General features: G+C 40.5%; 1 protein-coding gene across 1 annotated transcript in view; it reads left to right on the plus strand.

The window, feature by feature from the left end:
- Nucleotides 1-17749, plus strand: part of HMCN1 (hemicentin 1) — a 210130-nt gene extending 192381 nt beyond the window's left edge. Inside the window, exons 98-107 of the mRNA XM_075038698.1 lie at nt 159-221; nt 2661-2780; nt 3028-3162; nt 3613-3726; nt 4055-4180; nt 4993-5121; nt 9735-10085; nt 12897-13016; nt 13665-13791; nt 14897-17749. Coding sequence (XP_074894799.1) covers nt 159-221; nt 2661-2780; nt 3028-3162; nt 3613-3726; nt 4055-4180; nt 4993-5121; nt 9735-10085; nt 12897-13016; nt 13665-13791; nt 14897-15263 — 1652 coding nt within the window. The 3' untranslated portion in view covers nt 15264-17749. The remainder of the gene's footprint in view (nt 1-158; nt 222-2660; nt 2781-3027; nt 3163-3612; nt 3727-4054; nt 4181-4992; nt 5122-9734; nt 10086-12896; nt 13017-13664; nt 13792-14896) is intronic.
- The last annotated feature ends 7317 nt before the right edge of the window (nt 17750-25066 follow it).

Genomic DNA, 25066 nt, shown 5'->3' on the forward strand with positions numbered 1-25066 from the left:
GAAGTCTAGATTTTAAAAAGTTACTATTTTAGTGTCCAAGTATAATAAATATTTTATAAATAGCTGGGCTGCAAGTCTTAATGTTAAAAGGTTTTTTAAAAGTAATAAAATGGCCATATTTTCACCCACAAGTAACATGTGCTTCCTTTACCATACAGGAGATCGTAGCAATCAGTGCCCTGCTGGGTTTGGTTTGGACTCCACTGGGCCTTACTGTTCAGGTAATGATGTGAAAAGGGTAGTGTGTAATCATAGACTCATAGAATGGTTTGAGTTGGAAGGGACCTTTAAAGATCATCCAGTTCCACCCCACTGCCACAGACAGGGACATCTTTCACTAGATCAGGTTGCTGAAAGCCCTGTCCAACCTGAGCTTGAACACTTCCAGGGAGGGGGCGTTCACAGCTTCTCTGGACAACCTGTTCCAGTGTCTCGCCACCCTCATCATAAAAAATTTAGTATTCCGATCTAAATCTACCCTTTTTTAGTTTAAAACTGTTACCCCTTGTCCTGGCCCTTTACCAGGTCGCCTACAGGGCGCGGTAAAAATTCTCTCCATCTTTCTTATAAGCCCTCTTTATATACTGAAAGGCTGCAGTAAGGTCTCCCCGGATCCTTCCTTTCCCCAGGCTAAACAACCCCAACTCTCTCAGCCTTTTTCCATAGCAGAGGTGTTCCAGCCCTCTGACCATTTCTGTGGCCTCCTCTGGAGCTGCTCTAAGAGGCCCATGTCTGTCCTGTGCTGGGGGCCCCAGAGCTGGATGCAGTACTCAACCACATCACCTTTATCTAGAGTTTCCATTATCTAGAGTTTCAAAGCATGAAGTGCATACTTCAAAAAGTGTAAGTAACCCTTGATGAAAGGGTGTGGATCCAAAGCCAGGTGAAGACTTCACTTCTGTACTCATCTAGAATAGAAGTAGTGCCCAGACAGCTTTTCATCAGTACCTCAGGTACAACAGGGGGACACTGAGCCACAGGATCTGCTGAGCCTGCAAAGTAGTGAAGCACTCGCATGGTCTGTGTGGAGGGAAGGATGAATGTTGGCAACCTAGACAGCTGCGCACAAGTTCCTGCTTGGGGGATGGAGGTCAAGAGAAGGCTATAAGCGTTTTAGCTGTCGACTGAGTCACGTTTGTTTTAGGGACCAATCATCTGATATAATTTTGTGGACTTATTTCATTGCCCCTTGAAAGCTTACAAATTAAAGAAATTCTACAAGAAACAAACATTACACTATCCGAAAGGTTTAAAAGCAGGAAAACTGAAAATAAGGTCGCTAAAACAATTTTCCAATTTTTTTCAACAAATTTCCACAGCCCAGCCAGTAACAAAGCACCACGCAGCCGCTCTCTCACTCCCTGCCCCCCCACCCCAGCCATGGTGGGATGAGGAGAAAATATAAAGGCGGGCTCGTGGTCAAGATAAGGACTGGGAGGGATCACTCACCACTTATGGTCACTGGCAAAAGACAGGCGCAACTTGGGGAAGAAACCAAACCAATTTAATTTCCTACAAGTCAAAACAAACCAAGGATATTAGGAAGCAAAACCAAACCTTGGAACACCTTCCCCCACCCCTCCCTCCTTCCCGCCTCAACCCCACTCCCGGTTCTCTCTCCCTCCTCGCAGGGGAACAGGGGATGGGGGTTGGGGTCAGCTCCCCACACCTGGTCTCTGCCGCTCCTTCCTCCTCAGGGGAGGAGGACTCCTCACTCGGCCCCTGCTCTGCCGCAGGGTCCCTCCCACAGGAGACAGTCCTCCACGAACTTCTCCAGTGTGAGTCCTTTTCCATGGGCCGCAGTTCCTCACAAACTTCCCTGGCATGGGTCCTTCCCGCGGGCCGATCTTCAGTCACAGCCTGCTCCAGCACGGGCTCTCCCATGGAGTCACGGCCATCTTGGGGGGCCTCCGCTCCCCCGCTCCCCTCCATGGGCCGGGGGGACACAGCCTGCCGTCTCACCACGGGCTGTGGGGACATCCGCCTCCTCAGGCGCCCCTCCTTCCTCACGGACCTCGGTATCTGCAGAGGGGTTCCTCTCCCATTCCAATCCCCCTCCTCACTGCAGGCTCTCCTTCTCAAATCTGTTCTCCCAGAGGCGCTACCGCTGTGGCTGACGGGCTCGGCCTGGGCCAGCAGCAGGTCCGCCTGGGAGCCGGGGAAGCTTCCAGCACCTTCTCACAGGAGCCACCCCTCCATCCCCTCCCCGCTACCAAAAAAAATGCACCACACAAACCCATAACAACCACTTGCAGTATCATCTGTAAAACAGTATGAGTTCTAAAACTTTAATATGGCACATGTAGTAATCTTTGCACGTCTCCAGGAAATCTTAAGTCTAACACTGAAACCCATCTTTTCTGTTGTAAAGAGATTCTCTTGAAAAGATTGTCTCAAACATTCATTACTGCGGTAGTGACCCAGTCTTGCAGAGATAATGCAAGATTTCATCAAGCTGTGTTAGTGTAGGTTTGGTAACCATAAAAATAAGCATGGAGAATGCACCGCTGAACCATTTCTGTGAAACTGCTCCATTGCTAGTTCTAGTTTTGCCCCATGGGTCTACCAGACATATACCTCTTATGAATGGTTTGTTTGGTATAGTTTCTTGTAAATTCTTATGAAGTCTCACTGGTTTTTCAAATGTTCCCTTGTTCCAGACGAAGATGAATGTGCTGTGCGAAATCCTTGTTCCCATACCTGTCATAACACCATGGGATCTTACTACTGCTCCTGTCCAAAAGGCCTCACTATCTCTGCGGATGGCAGAATGTGTCAGGGTAAGATAAGGATTGCTGTGGATGGGTTGGATACAAATCCCCACTGCACTTAAATTGCTAGGGAAATGTTCTGTTTGGGCTGGGCCATTTTCTTATTATAAGAGTATAATTTATTGGTGGTATTCTAATTATTTCATATCTGAATATATTTGCAATCAAGTATTTCATAGTTGATCATGCTCAAGACGCTGCTTAATCTTTGTTTCACTTTGAGATAGTGAGGTTTACAGCTTGTTTTTAATTGTAGATATTGATGAGTGTGCATTAGGTGGACATACCTGCCACGCTGGCCAGGACTGTGAAAACATCATTGGCTCATACCGCTGCATGGTTAGATGTGGGAATGGCTTTAGGAGGACAGCTGATGGATTTAGCTGCCAAGGTATGGAGAGTTCTCTGTGTTTTGGTGTTAGCTTTCAGAAACTGAAAATACTGTCTTTCACACAATTGAAAATAACTTTTTAAAAGATGCTTTTCCCAATAAGGTATCTATAAATTTTCATTTTTAAGGTTGTGGCGTTTTTTTGGGTTTGGGGTTTTTGTGTGGTTGTTTTTTTGTTTGTTTGTTTTTTAAACCTTTTGCTTTTTCCATCTTTAGAAATAAATTTTAAAACTTATCAGGGAATAACCTAACATTCTTGCTTTTGTGTCCCATGTGCATTTTCTGTTACAAAGAAATGAGAGAAGTAACCGCTTCTGAACATACCTCAATATTGTAATAACTAGAGCTCAAAGCAGAGTCCCGAATGTTGACTCAACCAAAACACTGTTCAGGTAAATGATGACAAGGCAATTCACAGCTATGATATCAAGGATTTGTATTGTTCAACAGATGTTAATGAGTGTCAAGAGTCCAACTCCTGTCACCAGCGTTGCTTCAATACTATAGGAAGTTTCCACTGTGGTTGTGATCCAGGATACCAGCTAAAGGGCAGAAAATGCATGGGTATGAATGAATTTTTGAATGTTCATTCCCTCTTTCCAATGGACATAGTTCAACATTTATTTGTTGCTGTATTTGTTACTGGAAATCTTTATGAATGAAAATCCTACTATGGATGATATACTTAGTATGCATTTCTGAATTTGTTTGTAAAGCAGTATTAAAAGCCAGAGGAAGTGGGAATTGGGGTGACTGACAAATGTGCATGAAGTACATTCAAATGCATGTACACAGTATAATTAAAGCTAGATTATTCTGCTCGTTAGGAATTGAGCATAAGGAAGACAGTTCATTTCCATTCTTGCCTTTTTTTCTTTTTTTTTTTAATAAGATGTAAATGAGTGCAGGCAGAATGTATGCAGGCCTGATCAACTTTGCAAAAACACCCGTGGTGGCTATAAGTGCATTGATCTGTGTCCCAGTGGAATGACCAAAGCAGAAAATGGAACTTGTATTGGTGAGTAGAAGTGTTAATGTACTGTACGATGATGGTAAACACAGGGACAATGATGAATTTTTTCTTTTTAAAACAATAATCTTAGAGACCTCTCCAGTTGTGAAGACTGGCACATATTAAGGCACCAACTTTTTTTTTCATTTATGGGAACATAGGCATTTCATTTTTTTGTAATTGGTATTAAAAGAATAGCTGTATTCTTGCCACTTCTAATATTCCATTGATCTTAAGAAAGAACAGTAAGGTTTCCCGCAGCATCTTTTCTGCATTGTCACCTTGAATTCTATGAACTGTTCATTGACTGAAATGTTTTGCCCCATGTGTGAATGCTTTCTTAAGAGTTTGTCTCAGGAGCTGTGAATCACAGTCACAGGTCCTTGCAGTTATCAGGGATGCTTTTAAACATAACCGATGTTATACATACTACCAAAACTTTTTTTCTAGTGGGATATGACAGGAAGATGGATTATGTCTCTTTGGAGAGTAGCTGATCACATTGGAAACCTCAATGACAAGTTTTGAAAATTAACAGGAAAAGTGTGTGTAAATGCAATACAGTTGAAAAATTTATCTGTGTATCTGCTCAAAATCTGCTTTCAGATTGTGAAAGATTGTGATTCGTAACAGAAACTGTTATAGAGTAATGCCTAATCATGGTACCAGGTAAGAAAAGAATATGTTGAGAGGCTAAATCTATCTAGAGGGCCAAAGTCACTTGTGGCTTAACTGCATTCCTTCTACATTAAGAAGTTTAAAGCTGTAAGAAGTTTCAGGAAAAATCTGACTACTTCCCCTTGCCTTGTTGCTTGCAGACATTGATGAATGCTGGGATGGAACCCACCAGTGCCGCTATAACCAGATTTGTGAGAACACACGAGGAAGTTACCGTTGTGTGTGTCCAAGAGGGTATCGGTCCCAGGGTGTTGGAAGACCTTGTGTGGGTAAGTTGTCCAATCACATTAGTATCAAGTATTTTCTGCTGCTGCTTTTCTCTGGCCTTTCTGCTGCAACATATCCAACAATGCTATCCCATTTGAAGACTATGCTCTATAGACAAATTTGCACTGAAGTTCAAAATTACCCAACTAAAACAAAGTGTCCCATTCAAAACAAATAGTCAAAACTAAATGATTCCAAACAGAGATTGTTATAGGTCCATACTTTGAAAACAAAGCGTGCAAGGGTCTCAGAGTACTGGTGGATGGATGTGGTGAGCTACCGCTCCGCAAGAGGCTTCATTTATAAAAATCAGGTCAGATTTGTTAGTTGATTGGACAGTGAAATATGCCTGGCTATACCCTGGACTGCATTGATTCACACCTGAAAGGAGTCAAGCAGGGGGTGATGGACTCCCCTAAAGGAGAACATCCAAAGTAGTGTGTTGCAAGAGGCACGATAACACCCAGAACTTGCTTCTGCAAGCAAACATGCTTACCCACCCATTAGAATTGCAAAGGGTGTTCCCCATATGGGTAAAGTGGAGGAAGCTGATATGCATTTATCACTCAACACTCCCCAATCTGGTTTGGGTGGATCACAGCAGGGAAGGAGGATTCCTGTCAGTCACAGGAATGCTGACCATGTAGTTACTCCCCTGTGCTATCTACGTAGAACATTTTGGCATAAAAACATGCAGAGCTTTCTCCCACACACACATACATAGCATTTGAAGGATGCTCTCGTAGCTCTAACATGGATAGCAAGAGAGTTTAATGTATGGTGTCAGTGCAAGTGCATAAAACACTTCCCCTGGCATTTAACAGACCTCAGGATGGCACTAGGATCATTTAGATTCACCTTTTCTGTATTTATGTAGAATATTTAAAATATAATAGCTGATCCACCCTGATAATAATGATTTATGAATGTTGGTATATGACACTAAGTGAAGTTGGTTTCAGTTGGTCTCATGTATCATTATCCAAAAAGCATTCCTCTGTGATGACTTCTTAAAGATTAGCTTTCATAAGTGATAAACAGCTGCTTTGAAGAACAGGATTTTTTTTTTTCTTTTCAAACAACCTAAGATTTTGGAGTACCAAAAGCCAGGATTTTTTTTTTTTTTTTTTTTTAAAAAGAGATTAAATTGCAGTAAGAAACTGTTTGGCTGTAGACCAAGACATTACTTCCACCAGCTGCCTCTCTACTGAAATAAAATCAATCCCAGACTCCTTAACATATATTAAAACCATTTAAATTTCTGACATTAATAAGCTTGATAAAGTATAGGACTACAGATTTTCACAAAACACTAGCAGGTGCCCTAAAGCTGTCTTCTGACCAAGGAGCACTGAAAGCTCCCTCTTAAATTAAAGTATGACCTTTATGCACCTTTGAATTTTTATCTGCTTAAAAATATAATTAAAATATAGATGCATCAAAGATATTAGTTCAGATGTGTTAATAAAATCCAGGTTTTACTGGTAATGTTTCCAGTGAGCACGGGGAAGAGTTGAAAAGTAGGGCCCCAGACTGAAACAGAAGAATTGAACTTTGTTCCTACCTGTGCTACTCTTACCCTGTGTAAAGTCCTTTGTGCCGCAATCCTGTCCGTCAGAAGGGGATAAAGATGTTCATTTGTCATCACAACACCCATAGATATATGCATGCCCATTTAACTAACTTACAGTATTACTGTGTTGGATCTCAACATGCTGTATCATAGAAGGAAGGGCTTTATCAAAAGCTGTTATAAAGCATTTTTGCATATAATACGTGCAAGGCTATCTAGAATTTAAAATGAAATATTATTTTTCAAGTTAAAAGAATGCATGAGAATTTAGCTATTTTAGTTTCAAAGTCAATTCACCTTGTTCTTGTAAATATTTAATACTCATAGTGCGTAATCAAAGGGATACTACTGTCCAGTGGAGACCTAGGCTTACCAGTCGGTCAGCGATCACTTTCCCCGGGGATGGCTATGGTATAAATGCAAGTGACTTGCTGCCTTCAATTTTACTTGTATTGCACAGGAGGATCCTATGAAAGAAATTGCTCGAATCTTCACGTGTTTTCTTTCATTATTTCTATGGTAGTCTTATATTGTTTATTCACAATTTGTTCCAAGGGTATTGGTTGTTGTAAAGATCATAGAATAGAATCATAGAATCATTTAGGTTGGAAAAGACTTTTAAGATCATCGAGTCCAACCATCACCCATGTCCACTAAACCATGTCCTGAAGTACCTTGTCTATGTGCTTTTTTAATACCTCCAGGGATGGTGACTCAACCACTTCCCTGGACAGCCTATTCCAATGCCTGACAACCCTTTCAGTAAAGAAATTTTTCCTAATATCCAAACTAAACCTCCCCTGCTGCAACTTGAGGCCATTTCCTCTTGTCCTATCTCCAGCCACCTGACAGAAGAGACCAACACCCACCTCACTACAACCCCCTTCCAGGTAGTTGTAGAGAGTGATAAGGTCTCCCCTCACCCTCCTCTTTTCTAGACTAAACAGCCCCAGCTCCCTCAGCCGTTCCTCACAGGACTTGTGCTCCAGGCCCCTCACCAACTTGGTTGCCCTTCTCTGGACACGCTCCAGCACCTCCATGTCTTTCCTGTAGTGAGGGGCCCAAAACTGAACACAGGACTCAAGGTGCGGCCTCACCAGTGCTGAGTACAGGGGAACAAAATGTTAGATGTTAGACAATAGCTATGTGCACTATTTTCTGCAGGTAAAGAATGTTAAATTCTGCAGTTAGAAAATAGTTGAGTGTGAGTTTCAGTATTCTTTTACATGTGTATGAGTAACACGTTTTTCATCTTAAGCACACAATGAAGGAATACAAACTTAAAATTCATATTAGTTGTTGCCATACTAAAAACGAAGTTATATTACCCTAATAATATTTCAACTAATATATAAAGTTTCAGTTACGTGTTTGTGAAATAACAACTGGAAAATACTGCAATACTCTGCAGTAATTATCCCTGGATTTCCAGCTCTCAAAACATTTAATTATTAATACTCCCCAAAATTCTTTAAAACATATAAAGTATTAAAGACTTAATAAAAATGCAATCTAATATTCTACTACATTTCTGAACAGTGTTACTTTTAAAATACCATTAGCATGCATTTGTGTCTTGGAGGGTTACAAACTATGCTCAAAATACTATGTTCAGAGGGAACCAAAGTGAGACTGTAATAGCGCTAGCTTAATGGCATTTTTACAGTAATAATTTAAAGAATACACACTTTCCACTAATATGAAATAATTAAACCCTTATTGAGCCACCATTAAGATAATCTTTAAATTCTAGTAAAAAAAGGTTTACAATATATGTCAATTATAGATATGTTGTTATGTATGTTAATATCAGGTTATTTATTTCTGATCATTGCAGAGTTGCACATTCCTGTTTTGGAATTAGCAATTTTTTGTGTTTTTCTAGTAAAGACTGAATGTAGGTTTGAAAAGGAATACCATATACGTCAAATTTTCAGCTGGGCCTGAAGTAACTTGGTGAAAATTTTAGAAAATTTCTTTCTGGTAGCACTAGAGAAACTGTGGGAGAAGGCCTGGTCCTACAGTATCCAAGAGCACTCATATTTACTCTATTTTGCATGAAGGACACTCATCATGTTACATCCTTAAACCTTTTACCATGCTTTGTATGCTCATCACTCTGATTTAAGGATGGATATTTACTGCTAGGGTTGGTCAAATTACTTTGGATTACAATTTAAAGGGAGGCAACTTCAAAAAAAAATCCTTAGAAAAAAAGTAATTCTGTTTTTTAGTTGTATAAAAGTGAATTAATATTTACTGTTAAGTCTCTAACCTTTCATAGCTGCAATGACCAATGAAAGGTTAGAACATACCTGACCTCCTTCCCCTGTGACACTGTCCGTCCTTGAGACCCAATTTTTCACCTCACACAGAGTACAATAACTGTATTGGAGCTTCCGAGCTTCCCTCGGTGCCAGTTTGAATGAATTTCTAACGCTGTACTTCTCAAGAATGCTCCGTGTTAAGTATCCTCCTTTAAAGAAGGGCCCAACAGCTTCCCCCATCCATCTGTGGAGCACTTAAGACAAAAAAATAATTACTGAAGTAGTAGTGAGCAGTTTAGGCTGCAATGATGAACAGCAGGGGTCCTAAGGGCCACTTATTTCTCACACTGCATCTTTTCTGGTAACCAGCAGGAACTGCAGCCAGCAGCTTTCAGGCTATCACACTGCCCTGCTTTTGCAAAAGCAGGGGAACAGGCTTGGATCCCAGTTTTATATCCACATCTTGTCTTCAGTAACACTTGAGGAAAGACTTTGCACAGAGTTCTTGTCCTATGTGAGCACAGTCTTATGTCACAAGCAGCCTTACAGAAAGAGTAAAGGTGTATTACTGCACAGGATAGAATAACCAGCCTACTTGGTATCGTGTTTGCCGTATTTTACTGCCTTCAAGATCTCACTTTTATGTCTTCAGTTTGTTCTACAGACTGAGATAAGTATATATGTATATATATACACATATAGTTATGTGTTGTTGTTTGTTTGTTTTTTCTCCTTTCCACATGGTTTGTTGCTCTGGATCATGTCACATGAGCAGACATTAATGAATGTGAACAAGTGCCTAAACCCTGTGCATTTCAATGCACCAACACCCCCGGCAGCTTCAAGTGTATCTGTCCACCTGGACAACATTTATTAGGTGATGGGAAATCTTGCGCTGGATTGGAGAGATTGCCAAATTATGGTGCCTATTACAATAGCTATAACTATGCTCAATTTTCCCCTGTGAGAGACAACTATCAACCTCAACAATATTACAGGCACTCCTCAAATCTCTACAGCTCCTTCTCAGAGTATAGAAACAGCAGAATACCTTTCTCCAGGACTAGAAGGAACATTAGAGAAACTTGTCCTGAAGGCTATGAGGCAAGAAATGACAGATGTGTAGGTAAATGTCAGTCATATCTATGCAATTCTCTTGTTTTGGTCCTTATTCTTAGGTTACTGTTTCATATATACCAGGGGCTGATGGTTTGTGGTGCTGTGGTTTTTTTTCTTATTACCCTGATAAATATTCAGAGAGTTCTGCATGTTCTTGTCTCCTGAGCACGTTGTAGCAAAAATGTTTTCAAATCTCCTCCTTGTAACCTCGTTTTAATTGTGCTGCTTATTGTGTGTTTGCACATTATTCCCCTCTGCTATTCTCTTTCTTCTGATTATGGTAGCTCACTTTTGTGAATTTTCTCACACTAAAAAACACCAGTAGATCCAGTCTAGTCCTGGGGATGTTGCTTATGTCAGACTCCCACTGACGGTAGTAATAATCTGGTTCAAAAAGGTTTTGAATAAAGATTTTAGAATTGAGCACACTAGGGCCAATGCCAGCACTGCTACAGGACTGTTAGTCATGGCTGTACGGGCAATATAAGCAGAAGCTTTTAAATTGTCTGTAGTTATGATATATAGCGGTTTGTAATGTAATTCACTGAGCCTGGAAAGACTGATTACAAGTAAACTAATAGGGGGTTTGTCATAAGCTGTGACAATGATAGCACTACCACTTCTTTTTCCATGATGAGGAGAGCAGGGTAGTTATGGTAACTGGCAAGCCCTGCCCCCCCCCCTTTTTTCTTTTTCTTTTTTTTTTTTTTCTTTTAAGAGGTGCAAAGGCTCAAAGCAGACTCTTATACCAACAGGAAACAAAGGTATTTGGCACCTTTAACCATCAAGCATTTAGTTCACTTCCTCCTTACTCCGTGAGCTTTTCTGAGGTTTTTCAGTGATGTGCTGCTATTTTCACAGGTATCGAAAATTTAATTCAGCTCCTTGTGAAAGTCAAAGGAACAGCAGCCTGTACTGTTCATTGACTGATTTGTACTAAATGTGAAGAAATTAAGAAGTTAAAAAAACAACCAAAACCCCAACAAACTATTGCTCAAAAGCTAGAAATGTCAGGTTTTTCTCATGTGGCAGTAGTTAGTGTCCGTGGATCTAGACCCTCAGTAACTGCTGGTCTAGAGCCAGAAACTGGGCACTCCCTCCCAGCCTCCCTTAAGTATGCCCCCCTCCCTGCCCCAGACAGCTGAACAGACATGGGCTGGAGAGGGACCACCATAGGGCTCTTGAGCCTGGGCTCACCTTGTCTGCTGGGAGGGAATCACCAGACCTGATGCTCTATAAAAAGGACAGATGGTGATAATAAAAATGAGTTCATCTTTTGAAATATGCTTACCTTAAGCCAGATTTTGCCAACTTAACTCACATTTTGAGTATCTTAAAAAAACTATTCAGTTATTTTGCGATAATGCTGCTGAGTTCAGGACTAGGTACCACAGCGTAGGCCTTACTAGAGCTTGTCCCAATGCACTGACCATCGCAGTTTGTGGTGCGTTAGCTATGTGCCTCAACCTAGCATATGTGCCAATGACACTTTCAGAGGAGGCACAATATCCTTTCAGGATAAAGACAGTGATCTTACAGCTAGATTATAGCAACCAGAATTATTGCTAGAATTATATAGCAATATATAATGTTGGAAAATATGAATATACTTTTATTAATAAAAATTATAGACAGGCAGACATCAACCCTTATATTTACATTATAAAGACATTTCAGTAGTTGTATACATGCAGTTTGTTATGGGTATAGCAATTTAATTGAAAGACCTAGGAAAATAGCTACTGCTGATGAAAGGGTTAAGCTAAAATCTGTGATCTTCACTGCAGCTTCCAGTTTGAATTAGTTAATATTCTCGTACTTCCATTTCATTGGAATAACCACCTAAATTTAAAAATTACTGTTTAATACAAAAAATACACCCAAATGATGCTTTTTTTAAAGAAAGTTATTTCAATAGACAACCATCAGGATTTGATGCTAACATTCCATAAATTTCTAGTCACATCTGTTTCTCTTCTGTGGTTGCATTTTTATCTAATGCAACTCCTGTAAATCAGACAAAGAGAGGGGAAGCAAAGACCTTCCTTCCACTGTTTTAATCATGCAAGTCTTAACTCTTGTATGAGACTAACTTGAGTAGGGTCTCTACTGCTGTCCTGAATTATGCAGATGTTTCAAAAGAAATTATAATTATGTATGATCTGTGTCTAAATCACACTAGTCTGCTTTGAAAATTTTACATAAAGTGGTCTGGTACTTCTATATTTGAGAGGGAGATTAAAAAAAAGAGTTATGAACATTCACTGATAGTCTTCTCTGATACTGAGCTTAATTCATCCCCATGGCACTGGGAAGATCAGTTTGGAGGGGAAACAGCTTTGCCTGAGGAGGGATTAACTGTAAGAACAACTCCCCCATTGTCAAGGCTTCCTCTGCTGAGATAATTAATCTGGGTGTTTCCTAAGCATATTGCCTAAAACCTCATCAGGCAGCTCTGTTTGGTTTTGGAGGCAAGACTGTATTTGTATAACCTTGTTGATGTATACAGATTGCACCTCCCCCTTTCTTCCCAGAACTCCGTATCAGGACTAGTCTTTTCAGCTAGAATACTTATTATGGCTGCTATCAAAAGAGGTAAGGATCCCCTCAAAGCTGACTTTAATAATTAAAGAGGTATAACGGTAAGGTGTGAAAGGACTTGCTAGTCTTACACATTCAACCCCATCAGAAAACAAGATCTAGACAACTTCCGCCAACTCTGTCCATATGCTTGTATATAAATAGGACAAAAAATACCTCAGTTGAGTACCAGGGTCAAATAATCCTGATGTGTACGTGTTCATGTTTCTTTCCACAGACATTGATGAATGTGAAACCAGAGATACCTGTCAGCATGAATGCAGAAACACCCTGGGAAGTTACCAGTGTACTTGTCCATCTGGTTATCGCCTTATGCCCAATGGCAAAGCCTGTCAAGGTATGGAGATCCCTTGGAGTGCTCACAAATACATTTGTAAATAAATAAGATACAAATCATATTCAGCACATGTATAAGCTACCTCTTTGAAGTTGCTGTATGAGATTCGGCATTCAAAATTTCCAGTTTCAGAAGTTTTTATATTTCACATTTTAATGCTTCATAAAACACCAGCAAATCAGACAATTGCAACTTATTATTCTCTGAAGTTTCCTCATGTGACCTTACATTACAGATTTAACTCCAGGCAAGTAAACAGCAGCTCTAGGGTCAAACCCAATATAATCCTTAACCCGTCTCTGTCAAAAAAAGATACTGTCAGATTTTTCTAATCCACAAAAAAAGAAAATTTACCTAATTAGCCTCTATTGACAAGACAACTACAGTTTATGTTGGATCATGGCTGTAGGGCAGCTTTTGAACAATACGCCATCCTGCACAGTAATAAAGTGCCAACAATAATAAATGCATGTTATTGGAACTAGTAGCTCCAGTGTCTCAAACAGCAAGACAAGATGCTGAAAGATTTCCCTGTGTACAAAGGTACATTCTGCGGTCTGCCCAGCCTTTACTGGCCCAGCTAGTTTTTAACTGTTAAATTCATCTAAGTACCAGCAGCTGATTATTTGCATGGTTTTTTACATTCAGATATTGATGAGTGCCTTGAACAGAACATTAATTGTGGATCAAATCAGATGTGTTTCAATATGAGAGGAAGCTACCAGTGCATAGACACACCTTGTCCACCAAACTATCAGCGAGAGCGTCTTTCTGGGTACGTTTTATTTTCAGCCCTTTTTCACCCACCCCAAGCTTGAATCCTTAACCTGTATTTGTCAGAAGAAACTTAGTATCTAAGTTTGACTGACACCAGTGAAGCTCATACTAGCAAAAGGTAGAGCAGTAACACTTGAGATGATTGTTGGTTACCTGAGCAGCAGTTTGCCATGTTTCCCACGCAGCAGAACCAGACAGCAGTGGCCGCTGGCAAGCTGGCTGGTGCTCAGTATCCATGCAGCACTTTCCTTTTGACCTAAGAGTAAACAGCACCAGAATGTTCCTTTATGATATGAACCCCAGTGGGCAACATGCTGTGATTCCTTCTGTCAATTCGGTGTCATTCATTTGTCACTTACAAGCATGCCTTTGCATCTAAGGTTTCTGACTTACTTCTCTGAAGGGTCAACTTACCATCAATTTCAAAGCATTTAAAATAGTCTTTTAGTCATGAAAATAATGCTACAGTGAGTAGTTTTGTTATTTTTAAGTTACTCTATTTCCCTGTTCTGGAAAACACAGATTAATTTCTTTTAATATACTCAAGGAAATAGCTTGCTACATAGTCAGAAACCATCTTTTGTGATCAAACTGAACTGGAATGATACTTAAATTGAAATGGATAATGTTCTTTGATCTCTGTTAGCACTGACAAGCAGAGCCAGCAAAGATCGCCTGTTTTGACTTTTGATAAATAGAAGTAAAATTTACTCTGCCCTTCTTCATTCCAAATTCTTTATTTTATGATCTAACATGCAGAAGCCTCAAATGGAGCTGCCTGCTACCTTTTAAATCAACCTTTTCAACTCTAAGAGCAAGGTCACTAAACCATATACTATTGATTACAATGACATATAATGCATCCAGTATCTTTACATTACCTCTTGGTACTTTGAGATGATCCTGTTGAGGGGAAAATGGGAAATTAAACTGGGCTGCAACTTTAAAGGAACAGTGGATAAAGAGTGTATGAGCATATTATCTTTATAGAGAAGTTTTAATCTGCATACTGCAACAGAGGAAGAATTTCTCCTTTAAGACCTACTGCAGTACTTACAATATTGTGCCTTCTCCCTGGGCTAAAGTGCTCTGCTTATTCCTAGGTTCTGTCTCAAAAACTGCCCAGCCAACGACTTGGAGTGTGATCTGAGTACCTATGCCTTGGAATACAAACTCCTTTCCCTCCCCTTTGGCATAGCTGCTGGTCAGGATTTAATCCGGCTGGTTGCCTATACTCACGATCAAGTCATGCACCCAAGGACAACTTTCTTAATGGCAGACGAGGATCCAGCAATTCCATTTGCTCTGAGAGATGAGAACTTGAAAGGAGTCGTGTTCACCACCCAACCGCTGCGAGAGCCAAAGACTTACCGCATGGGAGTCAGAGCCTTATCCTACAGCATCGATGGAAATATTGAGTATCGGACAACTTTCATTGTTTATATAGCTGTGTCAGCCTATCCCTATTAAACACCCAAACTACTTGATCAGTAATTGCAGTATTTTAACCACATTCATAAATGCCAGTGGGTATTACCACTTCCAGACTGACTCTACTGCCTGCCAAACAGTTGTGAACCATGTCACTTGAAGTGGTGCTATGCTCTTTTCTTTTTTCCTCCTTCCCTGAGGCTGCCCATTCAGTCCCATTATTCCAAGATGAAAATCTATGGCTTTGAGGACCTGTTACCACTTGATTTATTTATTACACTGGAGTAGTCATTTTCCACAGTTTGTCCTGAAAACGAGCAGAAAAATCCAAGTATGAGCTGAAGTACGTGGTCAAAGCAGTAAGCAACGAGCAGTCTCTGTTGCAAGCAACTAAAGAAAAGCCTAACCAGAAGAAAAAATCCAACCATAATTTCAAGTGGTCTACGTATTTTAAAGGTTGCTAAGTGTTTTACAATTTTATATGTTAGATTTTTTTTTTCCTTATCAAATACCTGATAGAATTAGGGCTGTAATACACTATGTTGTGTGCTCAAAACCACTGTACCTGATGGTTGCAAATACTGAAACAAATGACATTAAAGTTTGTTTTCAGCTAAAGAATCTACAGTAGAATTTGGAATTGGTACATTTGATTTCCCTGCAACTTTAGAGATGTCACTATTTTTTGGAATTAAAAACAGGGCTACATCTGCTTTATACCGCAGGTATTTTATAACTTTTTTTTTTTTTTTACTCTGACATTCTGGTATAGCCATTTATTTAGCTCAAAACCATATCCATTTCAGTACTCACAACTCAGTTAAAATGATAGCCATTTCAGTACTCGCAACTCAGTTAAAATGTTTGGGGTTTTTTTTTTGCAAATGGAACATTTTTCCTCCAATGACGATGTAAGTTTGGTTCAATAATGTCAATACACTGTACACAAGTAATTTTACCAAGATGTATTCTATTTTTATGAAAGTGTATATATATGTTTTTTTCCTATGTGTATTTTCTATGCAGTATCTCAAGAGTGTTTTACAGTTAAGTTTGCATAAAAGGCCAATGTCAATACATTGAAAATAATCAAAATAAAGGTTCCCATTGCCTTTGAGATTGCTGCGAGATTTATCATTGAAAAAAATTCTTTCCCATTTGTAAAGCAGTTGCCTTTAGTGCTGGTGGAGAACACAGAAGGCAGCACGCCCAGCAAAGTGGGGAGCAGCATGCACAGATGCAGCCAGGTCTCCTGTTTATTGCACTGCTGGCTTCCCCACATCCTTCAGTTTTTCAAAAAAAGTCAAGGAAATGGGTGCAGTTACTGTAAGACCTCTTACTTCAGCCAGAGCCAACTGACTAGGAGACATCTCATTTCCTCAGAGGAAATGGATTTTGCCAAGAGTTAAATTTTTGTTGCATAAAAAGGCAGTGTTTATTCATAAATATACTGAACTCATTGCCAAACATTAAATAAGTCACTATAATTCCAATGCATATAAAAGAAAAAAAGAAACAAAATCATTGAAAGGCATTAAGAGTGGAGCCCACTGGAAATTACCAGTGTTCACTGTGAAAATTTTGCCATTTTCTAAGTGAGATAGAGACATCAGCAGAGCCCTCAGGTTGAGAACTCTGCAGGGGCTGAATTGTAGACTCTCAGGTTTCTGTGCTGCATGATTGGGATGCAAGGAATGGACCAAGAATAACTCATTTCCCTCATTTCAATTAAAGTACAGTTTTAGCAACAGGGTAAAATTGCTCTGCAATGGAATTTTGATTCTATACTATGACATTATTAATGATGCCTAGTGAAAGCTCCACCAATTTTCCCCTAACCTTGCTTTTTGTTCAATTTCCATTGCAACAAATGAGATGATAGTCCTGCAAAACAAGGATGGCTTAAAATTATTTTGCTCTTTATACAAGTGACGGGCTTCAAACAAAACACATTTGTTTCTTGGAAGCCTGACCTGAAAAATAAAAGCAGTTTAGGAAGTAAAACAACGTAACTTTGATGACAAAGACACAAGGGAAGGACAAATGAGAATAAGCTATATAGTAAGTACAGGTAGTTACCTCAATTTCTTTTAAAGATGACAATCACATTGAAAATTATGTCCTTGAGGAAATTTAACTCCACTGTGAGACAGGAAGAAAAATAAAATTTCTATTATGATCTGTTTTCTGAGAAGGAAAAAAAAAATCCAATCAATAACAGAGTTAACAGGCTTTAAGGCAAATCTGTTTGTTACTTTTTAGGGTTAGGAATTTACCAGACAGAAGTCACTTAAACACTCCCAGACATATACAGCTTCATTTCCACTATTTGCTTTCTTATTCTGTGCTTTTCAGGTGCCCAGCTGTAACTTGAGAGGGAGGAGCCACTTGCCCATCTGGAAGCTGTTAGTTACACAGAGATCATTCCACAGGATTGAGGGACCAGCAAGATCAATGTTATTGTGAGCTTTATTGTTTCACTTATTGATGGTTGAAGGGAAGTTATGAATAAAGGAGAACTTGTGCCATGCCCTTCTCTTCCTTGGACATCTTGTTCTGTGTTACAAATTTCCAGTCTCTTTTGTTTTAAGAAAAGAAAGAACTGCAAACATGTGAGATTAAATCTCAGAGCAAACACACCTGCTGCAGATCTACCTCCACAAGCTATAGAATCATAGAATTGTTCAGGTTGGAAAAGATCCTTAAGATCCTTAAGGCCAACCATAAACCTAACACTGCCAAGTCCACCACTAAACCATGTCCCTAAGTGCCACATCTACACGTCTTTTAAATACCTCCAGGGATGGTGACTCAACCACTTCCCTGGGCAGCCTGTTCCAATGCTTGATAATCCTTTCAGTGAACAATTTTTAACTCCTCTCCAATCTAAACCTCCCCTGGCACAATCTGAGGCTGTTTCCTCTCATCCCATAACTTGTTACTTGGGAAAAGAGACTGACCCCCCCACCTCACTACAACCTCCCTTCAGGTAGTTGTAGAGAGTGATAAGGTCTCCCCTCAGCCTCCTTTTCTCCAGACTAAACAGCCCCAGCTCCCTCAGCCGTTCCTCACAGGACTTGTGCTCCAGGCCCCTCACCAACTTGGTTGCCCTTCTCTGGACACGCTCCAGCACCTCAATGTCTTTCTTGTAGCGAGGGGCCCAAAACTGAACACAGCACTCGAGGTGCAGCCTCACCAGTGCCGAGTACAGAGGGACGATCACTTCCCTGCTCCTGCTGGCCACACTATTTCTGATACAGGCCAGGATGCTGTTGGCTGCCTTGGCCACACTTTTCCTTCAAAAAGGTCCCAGCAAGAGCAATTTTTGGGGGTAGTTCAGAGATATGCTGAATAACCTGTTAATGCTTCAGTGCTACTTGGTGCCTGTGCTACCGTCCTTTTGTACAAGCCTATGATTTCCACCGCTCATTTGATTTCCTGGGGAGGTAACGCAGCACTTCCTCTCAACCCTATCCCTGAAACACCACCCCCGACACTGGCTACCACCATTCCTGGGCCTTAACTAGGCATAAACATGACAATATTTAATTAACTACAATACCAAGATTAAACGTACCCGCTGAAAGATGGCAAATGTGTTTTATACATTAGAGATTAATTTATACATACTGGTAGTTTAAGTGTGACATCTTGTGGCAGTCCAGCAGCATGAAGCTGGGCACGCAAGTCTCCCTGAAGCTCACCTCTGGGTGAACACACACTAGATACTGGCTACCCACTTGCCGCAGTACTGCCCTGCACCCAGCCCACACCCATATTCCAGGAAAACATCCTGCTATGTCAGAACCTTTGCCAGGGCACAACCAGACCCACTTTTCCTCTTGCAAATGATCCTTCCTTATTAAAGCCTACAGGAAAATACATGTTGAGATACAGCACTTTCTGCAAAAAAAGCACACAATTCCTTCTGTGTATAAGTTCTAGTAGAGGAATAAGGCAACAACAGGAGTTCAGGGACAAAACCAGGGTCAATTGTCAGAGAGGCTAGAAAGTCCGCAACCACCATCACTTGTTACATGGCAGGTGTTCAGGAACTGAGGACAGGTAAGGTTCCCGCATCACACCTTCAGTAGAGATCCAGCTTGCCAATCTTTTAAGAGAGGAAATCCACTGAGGTTTAGGTTTTGGTTTTCTTTGCACGCTGGCTGAATTCAATAAGCTATTGAATGGGTACAGCAAGGAAGCAATGCAGCATACATACATAGCACTGTGGGTTAAATGGAAAACAAGTTATCAGATGAGAACAATGCTCAGAAAAGACAAGAGTAGCAGTGCTTGACAGATAAGCATCTACTTGCCAAGTAAGAGCCAGACAGTCAATGCTAAATGAAGCAGAAGGATGAGTAAAGCAGTTGTCATTACTCTTACATCAGCGTGGCAACTACCGGCAGGACTCTGCTCTTGGGATGCAAGTGGGAGCTCTAGTACCCTTTGACTTCAGAAGAATTTCTAGTTCTGGCAGCTCAAATCTAAGGCTGCTGTCAATAAAAACTTGGCATGTTACGACCTTTGAAATCCACAGATTAGCTTATGAGGCTGGAATCCAACCGCCCACCCCCCACCCAGTTGCACACAGGCGGGGAACAGGACATGCAGCACTGTGCAAGGAGGTACATCCAACACCATGGGCTGTGGTTAATCACCCAGGCAAAGAGATGCAAAAGAGCCATCTAGCACATTTCCATTTAAACTAATCCCTGCCAAGATGCTGTGCCCTACAAACCAAACACATAGATGGGTGAGGGCTGCTGAGCAGGTCTTATGCTTTGTTTCTGCGGAAAGCCTGTGGGCAGATGAAGGCTCCACCAGTCTTCTGGGCTTCAACCTCTGCTTCAGATGAGATTTTTGATAAGAGTCCACAGAGTCAGCAAATGGATATCACCTGCAATGATTCAACACTGTATTGAGAAGTCGAACACTGAAGCCTGGGAATTTAGAACACCTTCTACACCAATGTTCATTCGTGCTGAAAAACCCAAAAAGTCAATGACTTGCTCAAGCACAGCCATATTTCTTCCTGGGAAATCAGAGACAGTTTCACCTCGTGCACATACAGCAATGCACACTGTGTCTGGAGCTGTTGCTCCACATGAGCCACGAAGACACCTTTAGCGAATTACTTTGTTTGTCCTTTCTTTCCCTGGACAAACTTTCTGAGGCACAGGGTAGCTCTGGGCGTGAGCTGAAACAGAAAGGAAACACCAGAGAGTGCCAGCCAATTGTCAGAGCTCAACAGGGCTGTTGCGTACCACACGTCCAGCAGCATTGCACCAATAAACTTAACATCTAAGCACAGCGTATTCAGCCCTGCCCTGTGAATAACGTTAAATGTAATCCCTAACTGGCAAGCAGATTTTTATAAACACATTTGCATGTCTGGACACACTTTTCCAATCACTTTTCAGATCACTGAGTTCCGCTGTTCTGCATCTTCAGTGTACAACTGGGGCCAGACAGCATGCACAGCTCATTCTTCTGGTTCGATAAATTTAGTATTACAAAGGGAAACAAAGAATACCTGCTTACAGATAAAAGCATATGGATAAAAAGAACTGTTCTTTAATATTTTACACAGCCACAGACTCAAATGATAATTTATGAATAGCCAAATGATGGGAGCATCAGAAACATGACCAAGCCAAGAAGTTTTCAGATGACAGAGCAAAGGTTCAGAAGTGCTCTTAAGTAATGCTGTGTGATTGCTGCAAGGAGAAGAGAATCTGATGGAAAGATAACCTCAGGTAATTTTTCACTATATGTGAGGATTATAAAACTGTGGCCATTTTGGGACTGAGAACAAGTTGAGATGATTTCTTGGATAAAATGTGTGTAAGAAAAAAAAGGTATAGCAAATACAGCACTTGCATTAGAATGATCTTTCCTAAAATGGGAAGAGCTAGCACACAAGAGTAAGGCCTGCACAATTCTTGTTGTTCTTGATAGCTTAACAAAATGGCTTGAAATTTAGTGAGAAGCAGCTGACTTTCTTATTAATAACACATCAACCCACTTGAAGTTATAGACTAGTTTACATACAGGTCAGAAGAAGACATCTTGAGTAGAATCTCTCTCAATCATGATTTTTTTTTTTTAAATCTGTATGCTGCCTATGAAATTGCACAGTAAATCTGATGTGCAGAGTTCATATGGAATTCAGAGGGGTTCAGCTGTCTACGGACCAAGGTGAGCAACCCTCCAAACCTTTTAACGGCTTACAGAAAAGCAGGACAAACCGTAGTCCAGCCTTTCTTTTGCCTGGATCTCAAGAAGTGTCTCAAGGAAGCCTCTCTTAGAGAACACCTGAGAGGTATCAAGAAATCTGGACTGTACAGATACGATCTAGCCCATAATTAAAGCAAGGCTAAACTCTCTTGCTACAGAGAAACATAGCACAGCTGCTGGCAAATACTTAAAGTTGTACATAAAAGCTTCAAAAAAGAATGTATCTGATTTTGGGTCCACAACTTCAGAGGCAAAAAACAACCAGGATCCCTAAAGAGACAAATCCTGTAAGTGGCCCTAGTTACTGCTGTCCCTGTGCATAAACCACAGCTAGGTTCCAAGTTCCTCTCTCTAACAGCCTTCACAGCCATCACAGGCTTTTAGCCAGGGTGCCTCTAGAATCCGAACCCGTAGATCTAAAGAGTGAAGACAGAAAAGTTGGGAGAATAATGAATTCCCAAATGCCGCAGAAACAACAGAAGTGCCCCAGCTCTTCACTGAAAGCAGGTGAACGAACAGGACTTCTCTGCATCCAAAGAGGAAAATACGGAGTGCTCTGATGCAACTGTATGAGTGACTGAAATTGAAGAACCAAAAATACCATGAGAAAACAACATTAAAAATGCATGCTGAAGGGACTACAGGAGCCTTAGTGATAAACTGGGGAAGGCAAGGCATTCTTCTACCAGAACAGTACTGTTTCGGCATAAATGTCCTGGTAGTTCAGCACCTGTGGACAAATCTTAAACGCTAGAGAGCTTATGAGTAGGAGATAGGCTGAAAAGATGTTCAAAACTGCAGCAAAACTATCACCTCTTCGATGTCTCTTCTGCTTAAAGGATCTGAACTTTGAATACAAACCTTGTAAATAACTCTTATTATATCAAATTTATTCATCCTTCCTCATCATTGTCTGCTAACAGAATTAGCTCACAAATCTTCACTTATTTACGAACTGTACAGGTCAGATTGCTTTTCTCTGCCCTGGCCTTGTTTGAGAGAAATTATTTGCGGTTTGCTTACTGGTTCCTCTGCAATGCTCTCAGTGATGTGCAGACTGATAGACAACCTCAAATTGGGTGTAACCCTGCAAAGCCTTTGCCAAAATATTACTGCTAACATTTTGCAGCTCATGTTTTGAAAAGATTTTGGAAGCAGAAATGATGTTGTCCTTTAAGAGATGAGGCTGTAGCACAGCAGTGGTTTGTGTTCACCAACTGAAATGCACAGCAAGGTAATATCACGGTATTTTTACCATGTCTGGTAGCTTTACTATGGACAAGCAAAGAGCCATCAGTGATGACCAGTCACATCAAATGAAAGCCATTCACAACCTTGATAAAAACCCCTGCCTGCCTTCAAATTGGACACCTCATCTAATCAAAATATCTCTTAATCATATCAACAGTTCTCAGCAGATACTAAGAACAATAGCAAAAGTTAAGTTTTACTTAGAGCTGATGTGAAATGAATTTTCCTGATAGTGATTTGAAAATGATAAACAGGAGAGAAAGGATACATCACAGAATGAATTACCATACCATGAAAAAGAGCATCTGCAAAGCAGCTAGTAAAAACAGTCTGCATTTTGCCAAGAACTAGCTTTTCTGAGAAGTAAAGTTGTTACTACAGCAGCCAGATTCAGCAGTGAAGTTCAGGCTTTGCCAGACTAGCCATTGTTTATTTGTAAAGCCCTGTTGATTATCTAAATAAATCACATAGCACTGGTTTTGCTCCCACCTTGTGTGCTAGAAAAGAATTAATAGAAAAGAACAATTGCTGCATCTCCAGCCTGAAACTTAAATCTAAACCAGTCATGCTAAAATCCAAGACATTTTCCTGATCTAGAGACTTGTGAGTAAATTAACCATCAGTAGATTTTTAAAAATATTTGTACGAGTGACACCTGGCTGTGTCTGGGCGTTTAATTTGCATAACACTTTGTAATACACGCTGTACTATCTTTGACCAGACAGTACTTTACTTGGTGCCTATTACACAGCTTGTCTCTGTATGTCTCAAAATTGATTTATTCCATGCTTAACATGACCCCTTTGTGCCATGGTCTGGTACTTACCTAGTTTTCCAGCAAAGACAGTCCCAAAAATGGAAGATGCAAACGTTGATAGCATTTTAACAAAGACCTCTGGCCACTTAAAACTGACCTGAGAGAAACCCATACCACCTTCTTCTAGCTAGGATAAATCTCAGCCTGACATACCCTGATGGACAGACAGATGGATGGATGTCTGCTCAACCTGGCAAAACCAAAACTGTCTCTTCAGTGGCTTTTCTGCCAGCCTTTGTTTCTTTCAACAAATGCTTCTGATACTCAGATACACAACCTGGACAACATCTTCAAATTAGACATTTGGTCTGAATTACACTGAAGTCAAAGGGTTTTTTTATTTATACTTCATAACAATACAGCCATCTCTATTCACACCTAAAAAGCTGAAATGACTATTACAGCACAAGCTTCATATGCCGGAGCATCGACTTTCCAGCCAGCTCTCAATAATGGCAATAACCTTTTTTCTGATCACAGCAAATCCTTTTTCCCTCACTCACAATAATTCCGATTGCTGCTAGAAAGACCTTTATCTTAGTCTAATAACATAAGCTGCTGCTACTTTGCTTTCAAGTCCTCTACAGCCTTTCTCTACTGTCAAGAAACAGCCTTGCTAGACTTTCAAATGTTTGCTTTTCCTCTCAGATTGGCCTTTTTACTTGGCAGAAGTTCCCCACACACAGAAGCATTTCATTTTGCTCTTTCAAATCTTTCTCCAGAGTACTCCTCTGTTAGGATGTCATTAGAGATAGAAGACAACAAAGATAGTGAAGTGCATAAGTACAGGGAAGGAGTCCAACATCTTTTTTCTGTAGAAGTTATCTAAAAATTAGTTTTGGAAGGTATTAAACATCTTCAAGTGTAACATCATGTTGGTAAACAGCACTTTTATAATGATTTCCCTTATGAAAGTGTTGGTTATTGAGTTGTTTTTCTTTTTTTCAGTTTTACAAATTCTGTATCTAAAGTCCAGATAAACTCTATTCAGTTACAGACAGAAAATGCCCAAGATGTGCATGCATGGATTTTAAGACCTGTTCTGCAACGTGCTCCTAGGGAAAGGGCAGGGGGTTCCTCTGGGTCACAATCTGAGGTATAAATGATGCACTGAAATTTGCCCACTAATGCTACACCAAAACCTGTGATGCAAAAGAAGTATTCTTGGAAATATGAACACTGCTATCAACAAAAACAGAGTTTCAGCCAGCAGGATTTGACTAAAATGGGTCCTTGTTGCTGCTTAGTACAAGCACGCAGGAGTGAACGGTGACAGACTAGGGGTGCTGTAAGGAAGGACCCGGACTGGTGCAATAAGCTTTGGACTGCAGATGGCCCAGTCAGACTTTGCCATGGACTGCAAATAACAGCTGCTGCCACCGGCATTTGCCGGTCTCAAATGATGGTCACAGAGGAGAAAAATTCCATAGATCAGTGAACACCAATGAACATCAGTGTCTCTCATCAGTACCAAAAAACCCCAATAATCAAAGAAAGACCTTCTCTAGATTTAAATCAGAAAGGGCATAAG

This window comes from Buteo buteo, chromosome 10, assembly GCF_964188355.1.
Source record: "Buteo buteo chromosome 10, bButBut1.hap1.1, whole genome shotgun sequence".
Lineage (NCBI taxonomy): Eukaryota > Metazoa > Chordata > Aves > Accipitriformes > Accipitridae > Buteo > Buteo buteo.